At 32.0% G+C, this 22819-nt stretch overlaps 1 protein-coding gene across 7 annotated transcripts in view; it reads right to left on the bottom strand.

The window, feature by feature from the left end:
• Positions 1-22819, bottom strand: part of TANK (TRAF family member associated NFKB activator) — an 83221-nt gene that overhangs the window by 8414 nt on the left and 51988 nt on the right. For 4 of the 7 annotated variants that reach the window (XM_081261720.1, XM_081261719.1, XM_081261721.1 and 1 more), the window contains exons 3-6: positions 20732-20840; positions 19840-19973; positions 2438-2514; positions 1809-1924 (exon numbers count right to left, since the gene is read on the bottom strand). In XM_081261720.1, coding sequence (XP_081117846.1) covers positions 1809-1924; positions 2438-2514; positions 19840-19973; positions 20732-20840 — 436 coding nt within the window. Of the gene's footprint in view, positions 1-1808; positions 1925-2437; positions 2515-12803; positions 12865-14414; positions 14499-19839; positions 19974-20731; positions 20841-22819 lie in introns of those variants that run through there. The other 3 variants (XM_081261722.1, XM_081261725.1, XM_081261723.1) reach the window with 2 other exon arrangements.

Below are 22819 nucleotides of genomic sequence, written 5' to 3'. Positions count from 1 at the left end.
CATATGTGGGTGAATAGAAAAAAATAAAGTAATAAACAGGAGATGTACAATTCTATTAACTCATCATTTTAAAACAAATAAATATTCAGTTCTTTTAAAGTAAAAATCAAATTTTAACAAAAAATAACATAGGGACAATATTGTTAAATATACTGTTTTCCAGATTTATTATACAAATCATTTTTGAAATACTTCCTCTATATTTTCATTCAAAGTAGAATACATATTTGAAAACTCTAAATAGGTATCTTTAATTCCTATTTCTTTCTTCCCATTTGATCTACTACTGTTAGGGCAAAATATTTGATGTTTTGGTTTCTATTTGGACCAAACAAAATGTCAGTGAATTTTCTAGCATAAAATATCTAAAATATTTCAAGAATAATGTTGTATTTATTATTTGTGACACAGTTATATAAAGCATAAGAATAATGCTAGGAAGCAGTTTTAGTAGGAAAGAAATTGAAGTTAAACACCCAGTGTTCTAGTTGACAGATACATACTCAGATTTAGACCTGTGCAATTTAAAAATGGTCAAAGTATTAAGCCATTGATAATGGGGTATGTTCTCTGTGTAGCAAAGAATATATCACCATTGCAATGTTTTGATAAGATGTTGATGTTCACAAAGCATATTTATGAATTCTAGGTACTACATCTCCATGTAGCTAGCATATTTTAAATAAAAATATTTACTTCAGACACAATATCTTTAGTCTGTCCAAAGATCAATTTCTCATGAAAATGTCAAAAATTAAGATGAAGAAATTGAGCTCTTTTGGGGGATGTAGGGGTAAGAAAGGGGAAGAAACAAATTATGCCTATTTATAGAGACTGTTTTGTTTCTTCCTCACTACGCTGTATAGCTTTTCTGAAAACAAAATGTAGTAGTTGCAGAAAGCAAAATTTGACTGTAATATGATTTTTAAACAGCTTAGATGTTAGAGCTATAAATGTGATCTTTAATTAAAGGGGTGCTAGTCAGTATTGCTGCAGTATCATTCAGAGTGAAAACTGTAAATCACATCACTTGGGAATTATCTGCAGAATAACTCACAAGGGTAAAAGAGAATTTATCATTACAAATGATCAGTTTACTTTCCTTTTGTTTACAGAAGTGCTTGTTATCAGACTCAATCTCTGGTATTTTGCTGTTAATACTTAACTAAACCAGTCTGGGACTTTAGGGAAGGGCAGAACTTTTAAATAACACACAGCAACACATATGTAAAATAGATATTCCTTTTAAGTTGTATTTAATACTAAGTTTATTTTTTGTGCCTCCAATAGAAATGGCCCTTAGGAAATGTGCATACTACATTTTCATTCTTGAACCAAATTATCAGAAACTATCCATAGAGTTCAATGTAATTTTAGGTAGAAGTTAAAAACAAACCTGATGCTATCATTTTACTTAGCTCATATGTGGTAGTGTTTCTTCAAGGCTGCTTACTAACATATGAGTTAAACTGCAATATGACCTCTAAATAGCAACCAAAAACTTTGAGAGGCATATTTTATACTTATTTTGTATTTTTTTAAGATGGGATTTCTAATCAAGCCGACTAGTAATTGGGTCATTCAATTCAGTCTATATATATCATGTATAATGAAGATAGAGAGGAAAAAAAGCCAATAATTACAGCACATAATACATTACAGAACTTAATACAGCACAAAATTCAAGTATAAGTGGGTGTGGGGTAAGATGGAGATCCTAGCACTTAAGAAGCCATTCACAAATATTTCACATTCAAATGAATTCAACCAACATAATCAAAATGACTGAAAGTTAAATCAAACCTTACCAGTTGCAATGTCTGGTATGTTAAGTTTGCTTAAGTGGTCTTTTTGTGCTTTTGCTAGAATGCAAATTCTATGGAATTCTTCTTTGAGATCCCAGAAAGTCTTCTCTATATTACCCCTAAAAACAAATCAATATTTTAAAATGTAAACTAACTCCAAATATTTTTAATCATAATAAAATTTACATACCACTATTTTATGTACCACTAAATTAAAGAAATGTTTGGCTTATTCACACATTAACTTCAATGTACAGACTTTTTTTCTCTGTAAACATCATAAATAGAATTATGAAATATTCCTCACTTTGATAAGGTTCACAATAGGATTCATCCATATAAAATAATGTGACCACAATACATGGTTTATTGATATAGTAGAACTTTAGAAAATTCAACTTTTACTTCTAGCTCTGCTATTAACTGTATGACTTATTTAGGTCATTTTAACGTGTAGGAGCCTTGGTTGGTTTCTTCCAGTTCTAAAAGAGAGTTGTTTTCTTACAACTGCTAAAATTAATTATATATATATATATATATATATATATATATATATATATATATATATATAAGTACTGCATATTTCAAAATTTGTAATTTTTAAGAGCTGGCAAAAAAGGATGAAGAACTACCTTTCATGGAATGAAGGAATGCCAAGACTCCTTGGTGAAGTTTCTTTTCTAGGAGAAGAAACCTCTTGTCTTCTCACCTTAAAGATACAAAAAATGATCATACTTTAAATTGCTTCCAAACTCAAACGAGATTTGGTTAACAGAAAACACAAAGGAACATTTATTTATCTTCTCCATTGAAAAACAAATTGAGGGAGTGTACATATATACACAAAATATATAATAGCTTATGATGTCCAACAGAATTTTTTCTTTAAATGAGATAAAGGAGAAAGGAAAATAAAAATAAAAAGTTTAAAGCATGAAGCATTTTGGTAATTTAATAGTAATTCTTCAATTATTATCTTCAGTACTGGCAATTCAAGGAATTTCACAAATTCAATTATTGATAAAATTGCTACTGTGATACCAAGCACCTCATATGACTAGAAATTGAGTGAAAACTTTGTGTTAACTCCTTTTGATAATACTAATAATGGCCTATATGTATTAATGTCTTTGTTTTTGTAGGTTCTTTGCTAAGGAATGCAGCTGTAATAAGAGGAAGAAAAAATAAAACCAAGCTACAGCTACTTATTATTTAACAAGCATTTTTAAGGTTTATAAAGATCATGTAATTATACATTTAAGCTGCTTCAATACAAGTTCTTGCCTTTCACTCCCACCCTGTGGCTTACACTGGTATTACAATTGTTTTGATCTTGGAAAAAGTCAACACTAAAGAACATGTTGTAATACTTTATATTCTATGGTTCCGATTTTTAAAAAGTCTTTAAATATATGTAGAAATCTTTGTGTACTTTCTGAAGCTACAAACTAACAAATTCTGAGATTTGAAGAATGGCTATTATATAATCATAATTCAGCCCAAACTATATAATTCAAATTCAAATCCAAACCAGAGGACATATGTTTGGTGACTTTTGATCTTCTTCAATTAAGGTCACTGTCACTATTAGTAAAATGACAATTTTTACTTAATTGTTTTATCACCTGAGTATCTCCCCTTTTAATTTTGCTTTTCAAAAGATTGCTTTGAATATCTTAGGAGTCTTACTTGTCCTCTAAGATGACAAAGACTTGATTTCAGTTTGTTTTTCTTAAAATTAACATGTTCTCCAGTATATATATTGCTCTCGTTTCCTAGCTTTTTCCTAAATGAATACCCTACACCATAGTATTATTTTGCAGTAGCGTAGAATTAGTAAAATAAAATGTTGGCAATCTAAACAATTTGATTTTATATATTATATCATACTCTGAGTATGCTGCATACTCTGTCTAGCAAACATTTAGGCCACGCCTTCTGAACTAAAACTGTTTTACTGAGCTTTTTAAAAAGTAGTCAGAAGACATTTTCACAATCACAGTTTGTTTTTAAAAGTGGCAGACAAGGTTATTCTTTGGCATTAAGTACAATTACAACACTTAACAGATTTTAGTATGAACAGGAAGAGAGGTAACATTTTAAAGCTAGCCAATCACTTAGGACACTACGACAAAACAACTTTTAGATAGATTATATTATTAAAACCACATCAAAAAGTCAGAGCAGATATAAAGAGAATAAAATTATTTGGCAATTAATATGTTAAATAATAATGAAGTGTTTATATTAAATGAAATGGCTTCCTTTGAAAAATTACTATTAAAAATTCTTAATATGTTATTTTATTAGGACCTAGAAAGAACCAAAAAGAATTACTTTGTAATTTTAGCCTAAAACTGAAGATGTATTACAGAAATTGGTAAAGTTGATATCTTAGTTTCCAATTCTGATTTTGACAGAAACTAGGAATGACTGCTTCTGAATGGTTAAAGAATCATTAAAATCTAGTGGAGATGAAGATAGATGAAAGAAAAGGCTGGAAAAGAATAATAAACTTTTGTTTGGCTTAGTAAATTAACTGGTGCCAATTTACTTCTGTGATGTTTGGATTTGATAACTAGTGTGTGTGAATTTGTTGTAAAAAGATGCCCTGGGTGTTCAGGCAGAGGGTAAAGGGAAGACTCACTTAGGGATTTCTATGAAGTATCTAAATTTAGTTTCTTTCTTTCTTTCTTTTTGGTACTGAGGAGTGAATCCTGGGGTACTTAGCCACTGAGTTACATCTCCAACCTGTTTTTGTATTTTATTTAGAGACAGGGTCTCACTGAGTTACTTAAGGAAAGGCTCTGAGTCTGGCTTTGAACTTTCAATCCTCCTGCCTTGGCCTCCTGAGCCACGAAGGTAAAGAACATAGCTCTTGAACAACAGCAGGGGAGGTAGAGAGGGAAGATGGGAGGGGAAGGGAGGGGAGGGGGGATAGTAGGGGATAGGAAAGGTAGCAGAATACAACAGTCACTAATATGGCATTATGTAAAAATGTGAATATGTAACAGATGTGATTCTGCAATCTGTATTTGGGGTGAAAATGGGAGTTCAAAACACAATTTGAGTCAAATGTATGAAAGATGATATATCATGAGCTATGTAATGCTTTAAATAATCAATAAAAAAAAGAACATAGCTCTACTTACTATTATTTTTATTCTGTTACTTAAGAAAAGCATTACTGGTTATACTAAGCAATATCTACACCTTCTATCATTCATACTAAATTAATCTGCTCATGTATGTCAAATGAAAAATCAGAGTGGCATCCAATAAAAACATTTCAAAAAGGGACTTCTTAACATGCTAATTGGGAAAAAAACAAAACCAAAACCAAACCAAAAAAAAAAAAAAAAAAAAAAAAAAAAAAAGGCGAGCAGTTTCCTGACAGATGTTTTGAAGTAGGGTTTATTTAGCATGGGTATAGCATATTGATGTTATTTTCCACTGCAGCAGTCTTACACAACTTTCTGAAGACAATAATTTATTTTTCAGGGCTGGGGCTGTAGCTCAGTGGCAGAGTTCTTGTCTTACACATATGAGGCACTGGGTTCAATCGTCAGCACCACATAAAAATAAACAAATAAAATAAAGGCATGCTGTCCATCTATCACTACAAAAAATTATTTTTCAAAGGATTTAGGACTGATAAAAGTCAATGGCAACTTGAATACTTTTCTTAGAAATTCAGACTTTCTTTTTGATGCTATTACCTTACTTAATGAAGATTCCTCTGTTTGGTGAGCATCTCAGAGTAAGTAAACAATAGAAAAAGATATTTAAATTTTTTTTCTATTCTCAAATATTATCTGAGTGGATCCTGTACTTCAGGAAGATGAGGTTATTTTAACTTCAAATAAGAATGCAAGAGAATTTTTGAATATTATTTTAGATTTTAAGCACTACATCATTCAACAAATGAATTTATTTTAAGATACTAAAACTTAAAATACTTAACATCATAAGCTGTTCCAACTACCAGTTTGGAAATGTGAATCTTGTAGAATGAATGCTGAAATGAGTTTTACATGTCAAATACACATCCAGTATGGCACTGGAAAAGTCATTCAACTAAATCCATTAAGATAAACCCATCTGAAACAGTTGGAGGATGTTGTGAAATGTTTCCTTAAATTTCCTCTTATGTGAATTGAGAGAATTTTGACTTAGTGTAAATCAATTTAAACTTCAACTTTAGGTATTATAAAAATATATATTGTTTAATATGAAATAATATTTAAAAAGGAGAAAAATGAGTAGCTAATATTTTGCTAGTCTAAAACCAGATTTACTTACTTATTATTTTGCTGTGCTGGGCATCGAATCCAAGGCCTCATGCATACTACACAAACTCTCTACTACTGAGTTATGTTTTTAAAAAATATCCTTATTTATTTACTTTTATGTGGTACTGAGGATTGAATCTAGGACCTTATACATGCTAGGCAAGTGCTCTACTGCTGAGCCACAACCCAGGCCCTGAGTTATTGTTTTTATTTTGAGACAGGATCTCACTAAGTTGCCCAGGCTGGCCTTAAACTTTTGATCCTGTTGCCTCAGCCTTCTGAGTATCTCTGATTATAGTTGTGTGTAACCATACAGGCTCAAGTTTGTTTATTTATTTACTTGGTACTGGGGATTGAATCCAGGGGTGCTTTACCACTAAGCTATATCCTCAGTTCCCCTGCCCTCCCCCCTTTTTTAAATTTTATTTTGAGACAGGATCTCACTAAGTTGCCCAGCCTTGCCTCAAAAACTTGCAATCTCCCTGCATCAGCCTTCCAAGTTGTTAGGATTATAGGTGTGTGCCACTGCATACAACTACAGGTTTATTCTTAATGAAAAGACAATGGAAAATGAGCTAGGGATGTGGCTCAGAGGAAGACCACTTGCTAGCATGTGCAAAGCCCTGGGTTTGATCCCCGACACTACAAGGAAAAAAATGTTTTGGGTTACCTTCCAGGATTTGGTATACAGCAACTTCTCAAAAAAAGAAATGTATATTTTCCCTTACAGTTATCTTTGTTATAGCTGCTACTAAAAATGAAAGTAAAATTATATAGACTTATGGAACTTTTAAAAAACTATTTGACTAAACTCTTTAACATAATGCACATTTTCTCATATATAAAGAACTTTACCTTGAAGAGACTATAGTTATTTATTTTTACATTGCTGGGGATTGAATCCAAGGCTTTGTGCCTGGTAGGCAAGCACTATGTCACTGAGCTACTTTCCCTTCCCTAAAAGGCTAATTTTAAATAAAGAAGTGAAGTTCTTGATGGCATATATTTGATCTATAGCAATGCCTATCACTTTATTCCAGAGCTCATATCAAAGACTCCCTCTTAACTTTAGTTGGGAGCCTTAAATGCAAAGAAATATTTACTTTTTGGTGGTTCAGGCAACTAAGCATAGTCAATTTTTGTTTAGTTTCTGGATGATGCTCAACAGAATTATGCTCTTAAAACAGAAAAGTGAATTATGCTCTTACTTTGAATAATGTAAACCAAGAAATACACCAAGGTAATAAAAGGATGGATTGATAAAGGAAATATAAACTGTGAACACCTATGATATAAATAACTAGTTTGATAGAATTTACTACAGAAAAGTTAAAATAAATAGTGAAAAAATAAACTGGAAGTAAGGACTCACTTATCATCTAGATTTTTGAAACTTAAGAATGAAATGTTAAAGGACAGACTGAGGTTGAAAATTTCCTTACCAGTTATATATACATATACACTGAGGTAAAAATGGATGATGAAGTCAAACATTGGATTTGGCTAAATTAAGGAGAAGGAGAAAAGGAAAAGATTCAGGTGTAAAACAGAACTAGAAAAACATTTTGAAAGGAAATTTAATAAGAATAAGTATAAAAGCATAGTAAAATAAGTTTGAAGACAAAAGATAAAAAATACAAAGAAACTGTATTTAATCTATAGGAATTCATGGACATACAAAATCTTTGGTTCTCACACCCTCCTTAACATTCCTGAAAACCTAGCAAAGCAAGAGGAACAAAATCCTCTTCTGCATGGAACAAAATCTGTTCTGCATGACACAGTGTGCTAGGCAAACCCACTGCCAGTGTGGGAACAACTCCAGGGCAAAATGGGATTCATCCCAGAGTTCTGAAGGAAGTGGCAAAAAAATAAACAATATAAAAATAAAATTAAACACCCTAATTACTTCCAAGTTTTTTTTACAGAGTTCTGATTTAATATAACCCCCCCATCTCTACCAATTCTATGATACAACATGCTTTTTAAGAAAGGTAAAATCTTTTACCAGTGCTATCTCAATTATTATAATTTCAATTCTGACATTAATTTGAAATAAGATTAATACTTTTGAAATTATGTTTTTTAAGTCTTTTACTTTATATTAAGTACCATCTATATATTTCTTTTTGAATTTATTTTTGTAAGAGGTAGATATTAATTGTGGGGATGCCTTTCAATAGAAATTGCGTAAGTTAAGACCAACTTAAGTAAGGCTTTTCATACTCCTTTCTTTGTTTCCCTAAACACTATGCTTAAACAGAGCTGAGTTGGGAAAATCTTTTTCTTTAACCAAAAAGATTTTTTTAAAAAATTAGAGCATTACAGTTATGCATAATGTTTGGGTTTGTTCTGACAAAATCATACACTCAAGGAATTTAATTTCAACCTCCATTACCCCTAGTTTTCCACCCCTCCACCCTGCCCTTATTCTTTCCTCTATTCTACTAATCTTCCTTTCACTCATTTATTTTTTTCTGACTGGTACTTCCTACATATGCATAATGGTGAAATCCCCTTTGTCAAATTTATACATGTATATAACATGATTTTGTTACAATCATTTCATATTTTCCCTCTTTCCTATTCTTCTACCTTCCCTCCCATTCTTTATCTTCTACTCATCTTCCCTATAAATTTATGAAAGTGCATCCCAACACCTGCTTTCCCTTATTTTGCTTTAGCTTCCACATGAGAGAAAACATCAACCCTTGATTTTCTGAATCTGGCTTATTTCACTTAGTATGATATTCCATCCATTAACTCGCAAATGCCATTATTTCATTCTTGTTTATGAATAAGTAAAACTCCATTGTGTATATACACTACAAATGCCATTATTTCATTCTTGTTTATGAATAAGTAAAACTCCATTGTGTTTAAACACTACATTTTCTTAATCTATTCATCTATTGCTGGGTATCTGGGCTGACTTCATAATTTGGCTCTTGTGAACTGTGCTTCTATGAACACTGAAGCAACTAATATCACTACAGTATGATGATTTTAGTTCTTTTGGATAAATAGCAAGGAATGGGACACCTGGGTCATATGATGGTTCCATTCTTAGTTTTTTGAGGAATCTCCATACTGCTTTCCAGAGTTAAGTACAAATTTAAAGTTGTTACCATTACCATGATGAACAGAAGATATCTTCTTGAAAATAGCTATTAATTAATCTGCATGCATTTTTTAACTTAGTCCACATAACCTCACATATTAAATACTTAATGATGATTTTAAAGTTTGCTTACAAACTTAGCTTGCTTTGGAGAGATCAAATAATTTGTCTGAATTCTAGCACATAGAGTAGTTGTGACTGGAAGTTGTGCCTTTTTGCCTGTGTTTAATTACTCAGCCATAATCCTTGGCCTTGGCTGCTAGAGAAACTAAATGTTACAGTTAGTTATCCAGCATAAAAAGGGAAACAAAGAATGGTAACATTTACATATCGTACCAAGTCAAACTAGCTCTAGGATTCTAAGACTGGCCTGTCACACACAAAAAAGCACAAGAACGGGGTATCTTACTGTTAATTCTACTCTTAATTCAACTATTTGCTAATAAAGAACTGAACTTAAAAGTAGTAGCTGATAAAGTTCTTTCCTGATACTTTGAATTTCAGAATCATCTCAGGATTGGTATTTGTTCTCTTGTAAATGGGTCACATTTTCTGGGCTCTTCATATATTGAGTAATTTTGGACCATATCTTAAACATAGTAATTATTATGTTACATGGTACTGAAAGTGTTGGCATGTTTGTTTTTACAATAAAAAAAATTGGTTAGCTGACTCCAAACTCACTTCCATGGAGAGCAGCAGCTCAGATCAGACGGTTAACCTTAACTACAAACTGCTTTCAGTTAGTCCTGTTAGCTTTGGGAGAGCCAGAGATTTGGAATGAGTTTAAACAGAATTTAGGGTTCTCTTTCTCTAGGGTTCCTTCACTTTCTAGCAACCATGGTTATTCTGGTTTTATTCTCCTTCCTGGTTCTTCTAGCAAGAAATACAGTGGGCTTTCTGCTGAAATTTAAGCTACTGCCATGCCTCCACTGCAACTATGACCACTATCAGGACAAAATTCTGGAAAACTGGAAATTCATTTTTAGCCAATTACTTGATTCACATTTTTTATTCTCCTCCAAAATATGTCAAGTTTGGTTTCCAAAGTCTTCAGGTGGTTGATTTCTTGCAAGTTGTTTGATTTATAAATGTTATAATGGAAGTTTAACTATTAAATTGTTTTTTATTCGTCCATTCTTCTGAGATTTCACCATAAAAATCTAATATTTTTTTTAAAGCTCTCATTCTGCATAATTTGGAATTTAATTTGTAAGCATTTTATATGTCCAACCAGCTTCTCCTTGAAGCTATTTTTGGTTCCCAGAATTATATGATATTTCTTACGTTTTGGTATTTTCATTGGTCCCTCTTGTTCCTAAGGTTATAAGGAATAAGTCTCGAAAAGTCTCTGAAAAGTCTCTAAGGTTCAGAACTGGGTACACTGCTCTTTCCCTCTTCTACCTTTCTTTAGTTATATGATCTATTCTCATATCAACTCTACTAAACAGGCCCAATCTCTCTCTTATTAGCCATTCTAAAGTTTCAATCTGTCCAATACATCATGTTCACTTCTTCTGGTGTCTGTTGTAGAAGTGTGTGTGTGTGTGTGTGTGTGTGTGTGTGTGAGAGAGAGAGAGAGAGAGAGAGAGAGAGAGAGAGAGAGAGAGAGAATAAGGACTGAACCAGGGCCTTGTACATCCTAGGCATGTGTTTTACCACTAAGCTATATCCCTGGCTGAGGAACACCAAGTTTTAAGACACATATAACCACATTACCACCTGTTCCTCAAATCTGGTTTACACTTCCAGTTTCTACTTTTAATGTCAGGCCATTTTTCCTTGCATTAAAACGAAAACAGAAACAAAACGAAACAACAAAAATAATAATGCAGGGCAGGAGAAATCCCAAAAAACAGATTAGGTTCTTGGAAAAGTAAAATTCAAAACAAAACTGAGGGTCTCACCAACTTTATCTTCATTTCAAAAGGAATGGACATTTATTAAAAAGTAGAAAGGAGTTTTAGATTCATTTTTATATAAAAGATGTCATTTTATCCTTATAGCAATATAAGAAACAAGAGCCAGGGGCAGGAATGAGGATTCTCAGGCTGTAGCACAGAAAAAGAGGATGGAGGAGAAAATATTCAATTAGCAGCAATAAGAAGGAAAACAAGGAGATCTCCTATGGCCTCTTGTCCATTCAGCGCAGTAATATTGTCCAGATGCTCTTAATAAGAGATACAGACAAGTCAGTGGCCCCTCTGGTATTATTAAGATGAAATGTAGAGGGAAATGTGTTGTCCTTAATGCTAAATAGTGAAGAGCAATTAGGGGGAGAAGGAACAGTGGACAAATATATCAGATATGGAATTACTTAGATGAAACTGAGTTGGAAGGCAAAAATCTTAGTGCTATCGATAAACACAGCAGAAGAAAGAAAACAGATACCCATCTCAGATTTATGGTGTTTCCAAAGGGACTGATCAGGGAAGAAGAAAAAAAAAATCACAGGTTAATGACAGGGAATAGGTGGAAACTACTTTACAACAGTTTTATTATGACTCTAGAATACAGAAGGATGACTGTCAAAGGAAAAATCTTCCAGGGAAAAAGTCAACTTTCATAATGTAACAATTAGGGTTTTTTTTTTTTTTTTTTTTTTTTTTTTTTTGTGGTGCTGGGGATTGAACCCAGGGCTTTATGCATGCAAAGCGAGCACTCTATCAACTGAACTATATTGCCAGCCCAACAATTAGGTTTAAGCAAGGAAGAAAGTTCAGAAAGTGAAACACATTAGGTACAACTGAAAAATTAGATGAGTCTTCTTTTCTCCTACTCTCAAATTCTAGTAACGTCTTTGTAGGGATTACAAATCCAGTAAGAGGACATTAAAATACAACACTGGGAAAAGTGTTAGCTAGAGATCCTGTGATTAAATAAAGACAAGTGGCTCTCTTACTGCTGATTTCAGATTCTACATATAATTCTTTTGCTTTAAAAAATTACCAGAGAGCATAGAATGCAGCATTTCACAGGTCTATAGTTTTGTAAAACATATTAGGCAATGTACCAGGTGGATACCTATTTCCTCTTGTTTTTTTTTTTTTTTTTGGTAGGTGATTCTGAGAGTCAAACCCAGGGCTTTATGCATACTAAGTAGGTGCTCTACCACTAAGCTCTATCTCCAGCCTCCACATTGTCTTTTAACAGATTAGAGTCAAAATTCAGTTTGTTCTGGATTTAATATAATAGATACAAATAAGTTACTAAGTTAAAGTATCATAATTTAAAGTATAAATGTATAAAACAACAAATTATCCAATAAATGTGAAATGGACTGATAAGTAAGCGTTACAATCTTCTGCATACATAAAGGTCCTGAGAAGATGCTAGGGTATTTTTAGCACATTGTTTTTTTCAGTAGGATGTAAGTAATATCTTACTGAGAAAAAGGCAACATGATTTTTCTAAGAGGAAATTATAGTTATACCAGTGGTTCTCAAAATATAGTCCATGATCCCTGGGAGTCTCAAGATTATTTCAAGGGATCCATGATGGGAAAAGGATATCTGAGATGGGTTTAGTGTCTCTGCACATTTTTGCTTCACATATTAATAATATAAGGTTATGACTAATCTTTACCTGTACATTTCTCAGGGTTGTGCTTGCAGAGAGCAAACTTGAAAGATGAGATAATATCACCCTTGGACAAAGAATAAGCTTGTTTAGTGCTAGCTATAACATAAAGGGTTCCTCTATTACATTGTAACCTACTGCATCTGCAGCATCTCTCTGGGTCCATATGTGTTATCCCAAGGTGTGAGCAATGCAAATATGATGTTCTTCTGCTTGTTGTGCTGTAACTAATAAAGTCTTTTTTCTCTGATCCAATCTGTTTTCATTCAGGATCCATAAAAGAATAACCGATAACTTACTAGTTTTTAAGTAGGGTGAAATGAGGTTAACTACTTTCTTAATACTATTAAAATGCAATTTGCATTTGTTTTTACTAAACTGGTGTTTACAATTCATTTACATGGCAAAAACAATGGTGTATAAAACTGATGATGCCAGAGTGCTACCAAGGCCATGATACCCAACTGTATTCACTGTGTTCTTTAATGCCACAAACTCAGTAAAAAAGAATAAACAATCAGAAAAGGCTGGTATCACCTAAGACTGTTCTTAATAATGCAGTAAAAATTACTTCTATTGAATTTTTGATCTCAAGTTAGCAAAACTTTTAAATATTTGGTGTGAGGAAACAGGAAGGATGCACAAAAAAAAATGCTGCTGCATACTGAAGTACAATGGTTGTCTTGGGGAAGAGAACTTGTGCAACTCTTTGAGTTGCAAGCTGAACTAGTCACTTTTTTAATAGAATGCCATTTTCACTTGAAAGAATGACTGACATGCAGACTATGGTTATTCAGACATTTTCCGAAAAGAAAATGAAGTTAGCCTGTCACTTTAAGGAAAACAAGTGACAAGATTTGCTGCCAATGATAAAATTTGAGCTTTCAAGTGAAAATTAAAATTTTGGAAAACTTGTACCTGTCACAGTAAGCTTGACAGCTGCCCAATACTTGAAGACTTTTCGGATGAGATCATTGATGATGTTACATGTGATTTTTAAATATTATACAACGAACTAAGTCAACATTTGGGAGATCTGTAATCTGTACAACTCACTAAACCAGTATGTCCCAAATGACCAGTTTATAATGTTGTAAAAGAAATTCAAAGTATAAGGAAGATCAATGGTTTTTAATGTAGCGGAGACGTTCATTGACATGGTTTTAGATACCAGGCTGCAGTTAACATTTAAGAAACTACTACTGTGGCTGAGGCTGTAGCTCAGTGGCAGAGTACTTGCCTGCCACGTGTGAGGCAGTGGGTTTAATCCTTAGCACCACATAAAAATGAAACAAATAAAATAAAGGCATTCTGTCCATCAACAACTATAAAAAATAAAAAATAAAAAAAAGAAACTACTTCTTATCAAGTTTTGGTGTAGTACCAAAGGAAAATATCCATAATTGCTAAAAAAGCTTCCCCTTTCCAAAAACATCATTTATGTGAGGCTGCATTTTTGTCATGTAATTCAATATCAACAAAAAATCACAACAGACTACATGCAGAAGCATTTTACAGCACTGGAAAAATAAATATATTCAAATCCAATTTTGAGAACTTTTAGGATGACAGATTACGACACAACAAGAGAAAACAGGTTGGGGAAGCTTTCCTTACCTACTGAGTTTGAGAGAACAGCTTTTCATCCCTTGGTGGAGAGAAATCAGAGCTGGATAGAATATACCAACTTTTTTTTGTGGACTTTGAAAAAGTTAAAAAAAAAAAAAAAGAAGAAGAAGAAAAAAGAAGGGAATTGTGAGAAAGGGTTTAACAGGAGGAAATAAGGGGAAAATAACCAGTCACATCAGACACATTTAAATTTGCTTATAAGTCAGGGAAAAGAATTAAAAAAGTGACTTGATACTTCTCATTTTCTTCTCTTCCCCAGAATTACTTCCAGTATTATAATAAAGCAAAAACCCTAAAATTATGTACTGTATTAAAAAACAGAGACCTATAGAAGGAAAGGGTTAAAGTCAATGAATAATACAATATAAAAACAAAATTTCTCCAAGAGAAATTGCAATGTAAATATTAAAATGCTTTGGTATCAATATTTTTTTTTCATCTTTAGTATGTCACTTTAGCAAAAACTTTAGAGACTTTACCCAAGTCAGTGGTAAAACACTTGCCTAGCTAGGCAAAATCTTGGGTTCAATCTCCAGCACTGCCAAAAAAGAAAAGAAAAAAAAAAAGCAAAACAACCTAACTTCTGATCTTTAGTAAGTGAGCAACTGGATGAAGATAATTTTTCTCTTCTAATTATATTCTACCAGAGAGTCTAAAAAAAAAAAAACTAGTCTCCAAAGAGATGAATAATATACACATATAAGTGTTATATGTAAAAAGGGTAAATTTGATCCAGTTTCTAGAAACAAAACTAGGGAAAATGGGACATTTGCTTTGACTGAGATGCCAAGGATCCTGAGGTACAACTTACAAAAACACATTTTTCTCTAGTTCTCTATAAACCTCAGTTTAGGATAGGTTTTTCTGTCTAATACATAATGAAAAGAAAAAAATTGAACATTAAAGAAATGTAGGGACTAAAAAAAAAAAGTTGAGTAATGAACCTAAGCTGTCAAATTATTTCAAGTTCCTCCTTTAGAAAAGGTACATACAATACTATGTGTTAAGATGATATAAATCAGATTTAACTTTCTTATGGAAATCACTTGGTTGTTAGATATCCTGTATAAGGCCTAATTTTAAACTTTTGTTCAAATGTCGAAAAACATATTTATCATATACTTGTATACTATATTCTATTTTAAAGCTTTTACAATGTATATAAAACCTGGTATCTGGACAATATGCACCAACTTAAACAAATAGTTTGTCTTGCAACAGAAAAAAATGTCTAGTGTTGAGTTGTGCTGAGAGAAACAATGGGGGCCCAAAACTCAGATGGATATCCCTAAGTGGGAGTTGTCCCAGGAGTCCAGAGGATATGAAATATGAGCAATACAAGGATGAGGATACCATCTGAGACTCAAATCTGTGAAACTAGAATTTTATAAAACACAAAAGGCTAGGAAGCAGAAAAGTATTCAAGGTCACATTGCTTAATAAAACAGCATATGTAACTGGAGGAACATACTAGGTAAATGCCTAGGAAACCATGATTATGTTGTTTAAAAATGGTTATGTATGTGTAAATGAAACATTAAAAACCTTCAGTTTTATCTTTTTTTTAAGGTTATTAGTTGTTGATGGACATCTACTTATTTATTTATTTATATGTGGTGCTGAGTGCCTCACATATGCTAGGGAAGCATTCTACCACTGAGCTTGGTTTATACAATGTTATCCAAAGTGATGTGGAATAATTCTGGTTCTTATCTAGAGATTATCCTTTTTCCATAAAAATCTTATAGAAAATTTGAGCTTATGTATATATCCTTATACACTAACCAAGATAGTTAAAGGAGAACTTTTCTTCTTTTCCCTAAACTAAGATTCAAATCTCTGCTGAAGCCTACTGTCAATTCATTGGGATAAGAGTTATTTTCCCTACATGAACTCAATTTTTAGCCACTAGGAATTTTAATTTTTAAATTAATGTCCTCCATATGTTTTATCAGTGCCATAAAATTAAAATTTTATTTTCATTAGCTTTAATTACATGATATAATTAAGTTATAGCATTAAATTATATAAGGCTAAATTTCCTATCATATTGTTTTATAATGCTTCCTAATTACTTTGGGTCTCTAAATCTTCAATTTGCATGTTGTTACTCTTTTTTTTTTTTTCTTTTAACATTGCTGCCAATGACTAGCAAGGCTGGGACAATGTAAGTTCAATAAATACTTCTTCTCCAAGTGACTGACAAGTGAATTTTTAGACATGAGCTTTCTCAAACATGTCAGAGTGTCTATATTTACTTGCAATTGCCAGGTACAGCACATCATATTTCCTTAATGTAAATACTGAACAGCTCCCTAACGACCTCATTTTTTTTTTAACTAAACCTACAAAATTCTGTTTCTCAAAGCTACCTAATTCACTGATCTAATCACAATGTAGCTATATCAGAATTTGCAAACCATTTATTTAACTGGCATCTTTTAGTAAAAACTGTACTCATCCTATTTTCTTAACATATTTTTTAGTTGTTGATGGACCTTTATTTTCTTTATTTTATATGCAGTGCTGAGAATTGAACCCAGTGCTTCACACATGCTAGGCTAGTGCTCTACCACTGAGCCACAACCCTAGCCCATGTATTCATTCTATTTTTAAGCTTTTGAGAAACTCAGATGAAAAACCAAATACAAATATAAAGAATAAATTAGAAATATATATATACACACACACACACACACACACACACACACACACACACACACTTCTTATACACACACACATATATGCATTTATAATCAGAAATAAAGCACAAAATCAGCTATTTGGAACTAGAACACATAATCTCTTTAAATAGTTAAATATTTGAATAATACTATGTTTACTTCATGTTTTGGATTTTAGAATCTGGAATACTTTTATAACATTCAGTAATGTCAGTTTTGCTTATGAAATGAAGACTTTGGGGCTGGGACTGTGGCTCAGTGGTAGAGTTCTCGCCTAGCATGTGTGAGTCACTGGGTTCGAGCCTCAGCACCACATAAAGATAAACAAATAAAGGTATTGTCTATCTACAACTAAAAAATAAAGATAATAGTAAAAAAAAAAAAAGACTTTATGGAAGAGATGGGGACAGCATTTCTTTGTTCTCCAGTGGTTGGTAGTGTCAGATATATAACCAGAATTCAGAATTTCTGAATGAAGAAAAACAGTTTACCAATATCACCAAATTCTTTTGTGTTCTTATTATTGCTCCCTAAATATTTTCTTACATCTAAATACTGTAGAATTCTGTATAATTTCCTATAAAAAGTCAGAAAGATGAGTACAAAAGATTTCTGTCAAACCCTTGGACACCTAAGACAGTATTTAGTTCATCAACTGAAATACCTACAAGGAGCAAACATAAAAATCTCATTTCTGAGATCATAAAAATGATGTAGTATATTAAAAAATAAACTAAAAATAATAATCTATATTTAAAGAACAAATTTATTAAAATAATTAACTGCTATCATGTAAACAGGTTACTATTTTTGACAATAGTGTCCTGCAAACAAAACATAAATAATGCTTGTCAAGAAGAAGTGTGAGCTGGGTGCAGAGAATTACATGCCTGTAATCCGAGCAACTCGAGAGGCTGAGGCAGATTTCGAGTTCAAAGCCAGCCTTAGCAAAAGCCATTCAGTGACACTCTGTCTCAGAATAAAATACAAAATAGGGCTGGGGATGTGGCTCAGTGGTCGAATGCCCCTGAGTTCAATCCCTGCTATCTGCTCCCCCAAAGAAGAATAAGTGTATGCATTTTATTTCTTATCTGCAAATATTTTCAATTTTTGTTTGTTTTGTTTTTTGCTTTGATTGAACCCAGGGATACTTTACCACTGAGTTACATTCCCACCCCTTTTTAGAATCTGTAACAACATGAAACAGTTTCTTGGTTCTTTTAGCACTGCTCAGCTATTCTTCTTTGGAAAGTTTATATTCATAATGGAATTTTAAAAATTGTTCTTAAGATGATAGGCTATGATACTTGTTTCCTTTCAAATGAATGATAGAATTTTTTTAAAATATTTTTTTAGCTGTAGACAGATACAATATCTTTTATTTATTTTTTTATATGGTGCTAAGGATCAAACCCAGGGCCCCATGCATGCAAGGCAAGCGCTCTACCACTGAGCTACAACCCCTGTTCCAAATGATAGAATTTTATTTATTTTTATTTTTTGGTAATATTGGGGACTGAACTCAGGGTCTCACACATGATAGGCAGGTGCTCTGCTAGTGAGCTACGTCTCCAGCCTTCATGACAGAATTCAGAAAGCTGAATTCACTTTATGTGTATTTTTTTCTTGCTGGGGATGAATCCATGGTCTAGCACGCACTTTACCACTTAAATCCCAGTTCCTAAATTTACTACAAAATTCTGCCAAATGCCTTTACCTCTCATTAACATTTATCAGATGGTGAGTTAAACAGCAGCCCTCTCCTCTACCTTACCACTTAATCTTTGGCACCCTCTTCTATGTAACTGACAATCTATAATGCCTATAATGCTTTTAAAATATATTTATAAAACATTAATACTCTTCTCACCCTGGCGCATTTAGTAACTCACGTCTAATAAACAGAATAAAGAAGTGAAAGATACTATAGAGAATTTCTCATTCTAAAATTTTTATTTATTGAAAATGATGTCAAAATTGGATTTCTCAGATTTGATGTTAAATAATAACTAAGATAGTCTTAGTTGTGGAATCAGTAACTGAAAAGCCCTGACAAATAAATAAAATCTCTTGCTTTATTTAGAAGGAAAGATATAAACATCAGTTTATTTTAATTTTCTAAACTGCTTCTAAAGATACACTTTTCTGCTCTTAATGGATGTTTAGCTTGTTTCTAACCAATTATATGTAGCAAGATAATCTTTGCATATATGTCCATGCAGATATAAGTATTTCTGTATTGCTTCAATGACAAAAACTTATGCTTATACTTGTTAGGTGAAGTGTTTTGTATTGTTTCTTAAACTGAGCACTGAAATTAAAGAAAAAGTAGAAAGTAATTTTCAAACTTAGTATCATCTGTATTTTACTATCTACCTTATTTTAAACTTTTAGAACTTTGTTAAATGCCTGTGAAAAGAAAAATAAAATATTAGAAAATATGAAATGTAAGCCTTTAATCTACTTGAAAATAGCTCTTCTATTTAGGAATATATCTGTCATATGTTTGTATATATTGAACTTCTGTTGAAATTCCAATGGTGGATCACCTCAGGAAAATAAAATGAGGAAGATATATTGTATATCAGCATTTAAAGGCTGCTTTTTTACAGAAGCAATGTTAGGGTTGAAAAGAATCTTGTCTACTTTTTACCTACATCCTGCCCACCCTAACCCTAATAATATACTGACTAAATAATTTGGGAAGTCTGTGGAACCTAATTTCTCACCTTTGACTGCTTTTCTCTTGGTATTCCAGATTTCACTTTATCAAGTGGCTGATCAAAGGTCAAATTATTCTTTCTTGTTTCACCATCTTCAAGCAGGGGAACATAGTCATAACTGTTATCTGCAAGATAAAAACCTTTTGAACATCAGTAGAAAACTCTTATTTTTGATATCACTTGAAAAAGTAAAAATAATACCCCCCCAAATTTTTAAAATAGATTTTAAGCTTTAAGTTTTGAAAATTATTTAGATAACAGTTACCTTGAAAAGTTGCCCATTTAGTTTTTTTCTTTCCTACTAAATACAAAAAACCCTTACTCTTTCAAGGTCAGCAGTAAAACATGTTAAAATTCAGAAAGCTAGAAATATGCTTTCTATATTATTCTCTTACTAACAAAGATCATATTTTCTTGTTTAAGAAAATTTATCATATTTTTTATAATTTGTCATATTGTTGTAATTTATCATATTTTCTTGTTTAAGACAATTATTTATATAACTACTCCACGCTTATTGCAGGCAAATTAGAAAATGTGGGCATGTCATAAAGAATAAAAAATAAAAGTTACCCACAAGTTTTATCACCTGTGGATTATTTTCTTATGAGATATCCTTAGGATCTTTGAACTCAGTTTTAGTTCAAAAGGCATAGATATTTAAAAACACTTCTGCTATTACTGGCAGAATATCTTCATGGAAGTTTTATCAACCTAGTCTTATCATACAGTATAATGTGAGAATCCATTTCCTCAAATTCTGCAAGTGTTCATTTAAATAATCATAATGTATAGCTGTGCTACACTTATTATATCACAACTATTGAGAGACAATGGAAAAGTAAAATTCAACTTTCACCTTTCTTTTCTCTAAGAGGTTCAAAAACTACAAACATACCTCGACTGGAATTCACAAGAAGTAACTGTGATTTTAGCTTGTCAATAATAGTTTGTTGAAGTGACAGCTGTTCCTGTTGCTCACGTATTCTCTGCTCATAGTTCTCAGTCTGCTGACATGAAAACCAGTTAGCCTGATACTTACTGACAGACATGAACATACATTTACTGTCTACTAGGAGTTGCCCATATTGCATTTCTCAGGTACTAAGAAAATTTAATTACAATTGGCTCCAGGAATGTATTTGTAATTGTTACAAACATCAATGATTTAAGATACTTAAAACACATAAAATTTTAAAAAATCATCTTATTTGAAGAGATTTCAGTCAAGATTTGATGTTACAGTCTTTTGGTATTTCAGTTACAATAAAAACTCTAATAGTAATTTGAATTTAATCCTTTAAAAAGCATGGATGATAAGACAGATGTTATATTAAAGTGAGTCTTTAAAAATACACAATAACTTACAAAGATTAAAATGTCAGGTCTTTCAAATAAATACTTCTGAATTTGTTTTTAGAATATAAAAACACAAAAGAAGTGCTATATAAGTATACTGGTCAGAAACTTCTAAGTTGTAGTAATTCAACAACATGGCTAATGATCACTGTATATTTTAAGTACCATAATTTCCCTTATCTTTTTTTTAACATTTCTTTGGTTGTTGATACAAACAATACCTTTGTTTTATTTTTATTTATTTTTATGTGGTGCTAAGGATCAAACTCAGTGCCTTATACGTGCCAGGCAAGCACTCAACCACTAAGCCACAACCCCAGCCCCTCCCTTATCTTTTAATCTATCCATTTCACTATTTTATTGCAATAGCTATGAAAATTAAGCAATGAAAAAAGACACAAGTGTATATTAAGAAAACACATGTTGTAAACCTTCAAGAGAATTTGAAAATGTTGCATTACAATTACCAAATTAGTAGTTATAAAAACACATTAGCAAAACATGATAGAGGATCCTTACCAATTTCTATTATTGGAGAAACAAATAAATGATTAAATTGCAAATTCCTTGAAATATGAAAGGGGTCCTAATAAACTTAAAGAGTCCTTCTTTAAGTTTATTAAGTTTATATACTAAATATTTTTTTTTAATTTTTAACTTATTTTAATTAGTTATACATGACAGTAGAATGCATTTATGCACTTTGATATACATAGATGGAATATAATTCCTCATTTTTCTGAGTGTACATGTTGCAGAATCATATTGGTCATGTAGTCACATATATTCATAAAGTAATAATGTCTGTTCATTTTACTATCCTTCCTATCCCCACATCTCCTCCTATACTAAATACTTGATTTTAAAATGACTCAATCAAAATTCACAACTAGTGAAGCTCTATTATTTTCTTTTTTAATATTTATTTTTTAGTTTTAGGTGGACACAATATCTTTATTTTACATTTATGTGGTGCTGAGGATCGAGCCCAGTTACTTGTGCATGCTAGGTAAACACTCTACCACTGAGCCACAAACCCAGCCCCAAGAAATTCTATTATTTTCAGAGACCAATAAATCTGAAGTATAAATTATATAGCTGTTCCTAGATTCTCAAATACAGATTAATTCAAGAAATTAAAACAAAATAACCACATTTACCAAAATAGAAGGTGAACTTTTATAAGGATTATACTTCAAAAATGAATAACTGACAGAGTAATCTGAGTGAAGTCTTATGTTGACATTCCCCATAGAACTCTGCAAAGCACGTAAAACACATGCTTACTGGGGGAAAATGAGATAAAGAATTCAAATATATTTTATCATCATGAACAAAAGAATGAGTCTTCTAAGTATACATGGACCACATGTTCAATGACTGAGAGTCTCAGAATAGATCCTTAGGTGCTCAAGTCTAATCTAGGGCCAATCTACTCAGGATAAAGCATCTTATTCTTAAATAAATTCATATTCAGGCTGCTAGAAACACAGCTAGGGTAGATTGGCTGAAAGGATTCAAACATCTACATCAAATTCTTAATACCTTAAAACTATCTAGACTACAACAGAGTAATCAGCATACATGTTAATCTTTTGTGCCTCCATGCATTTTGAACTTTCTCCAA

The sequence above is a fragment of the Spermophilus citellus genome (genome assembly GCF_964194105.1).
Source record: "Spermophilus citellus genome assembly, chromosome: 11".
NCBI lineage: Eukaryota > Metazoa > Chordata > Mammalia > Rodentia > Sciuridae > Spermophilus > Spermophilus citellus.
The sequence above is the reverse complement of the archived record's forward strand: the minus strand, read 5'-3'. Positions and strand labels throughout refer to the sequence as shown.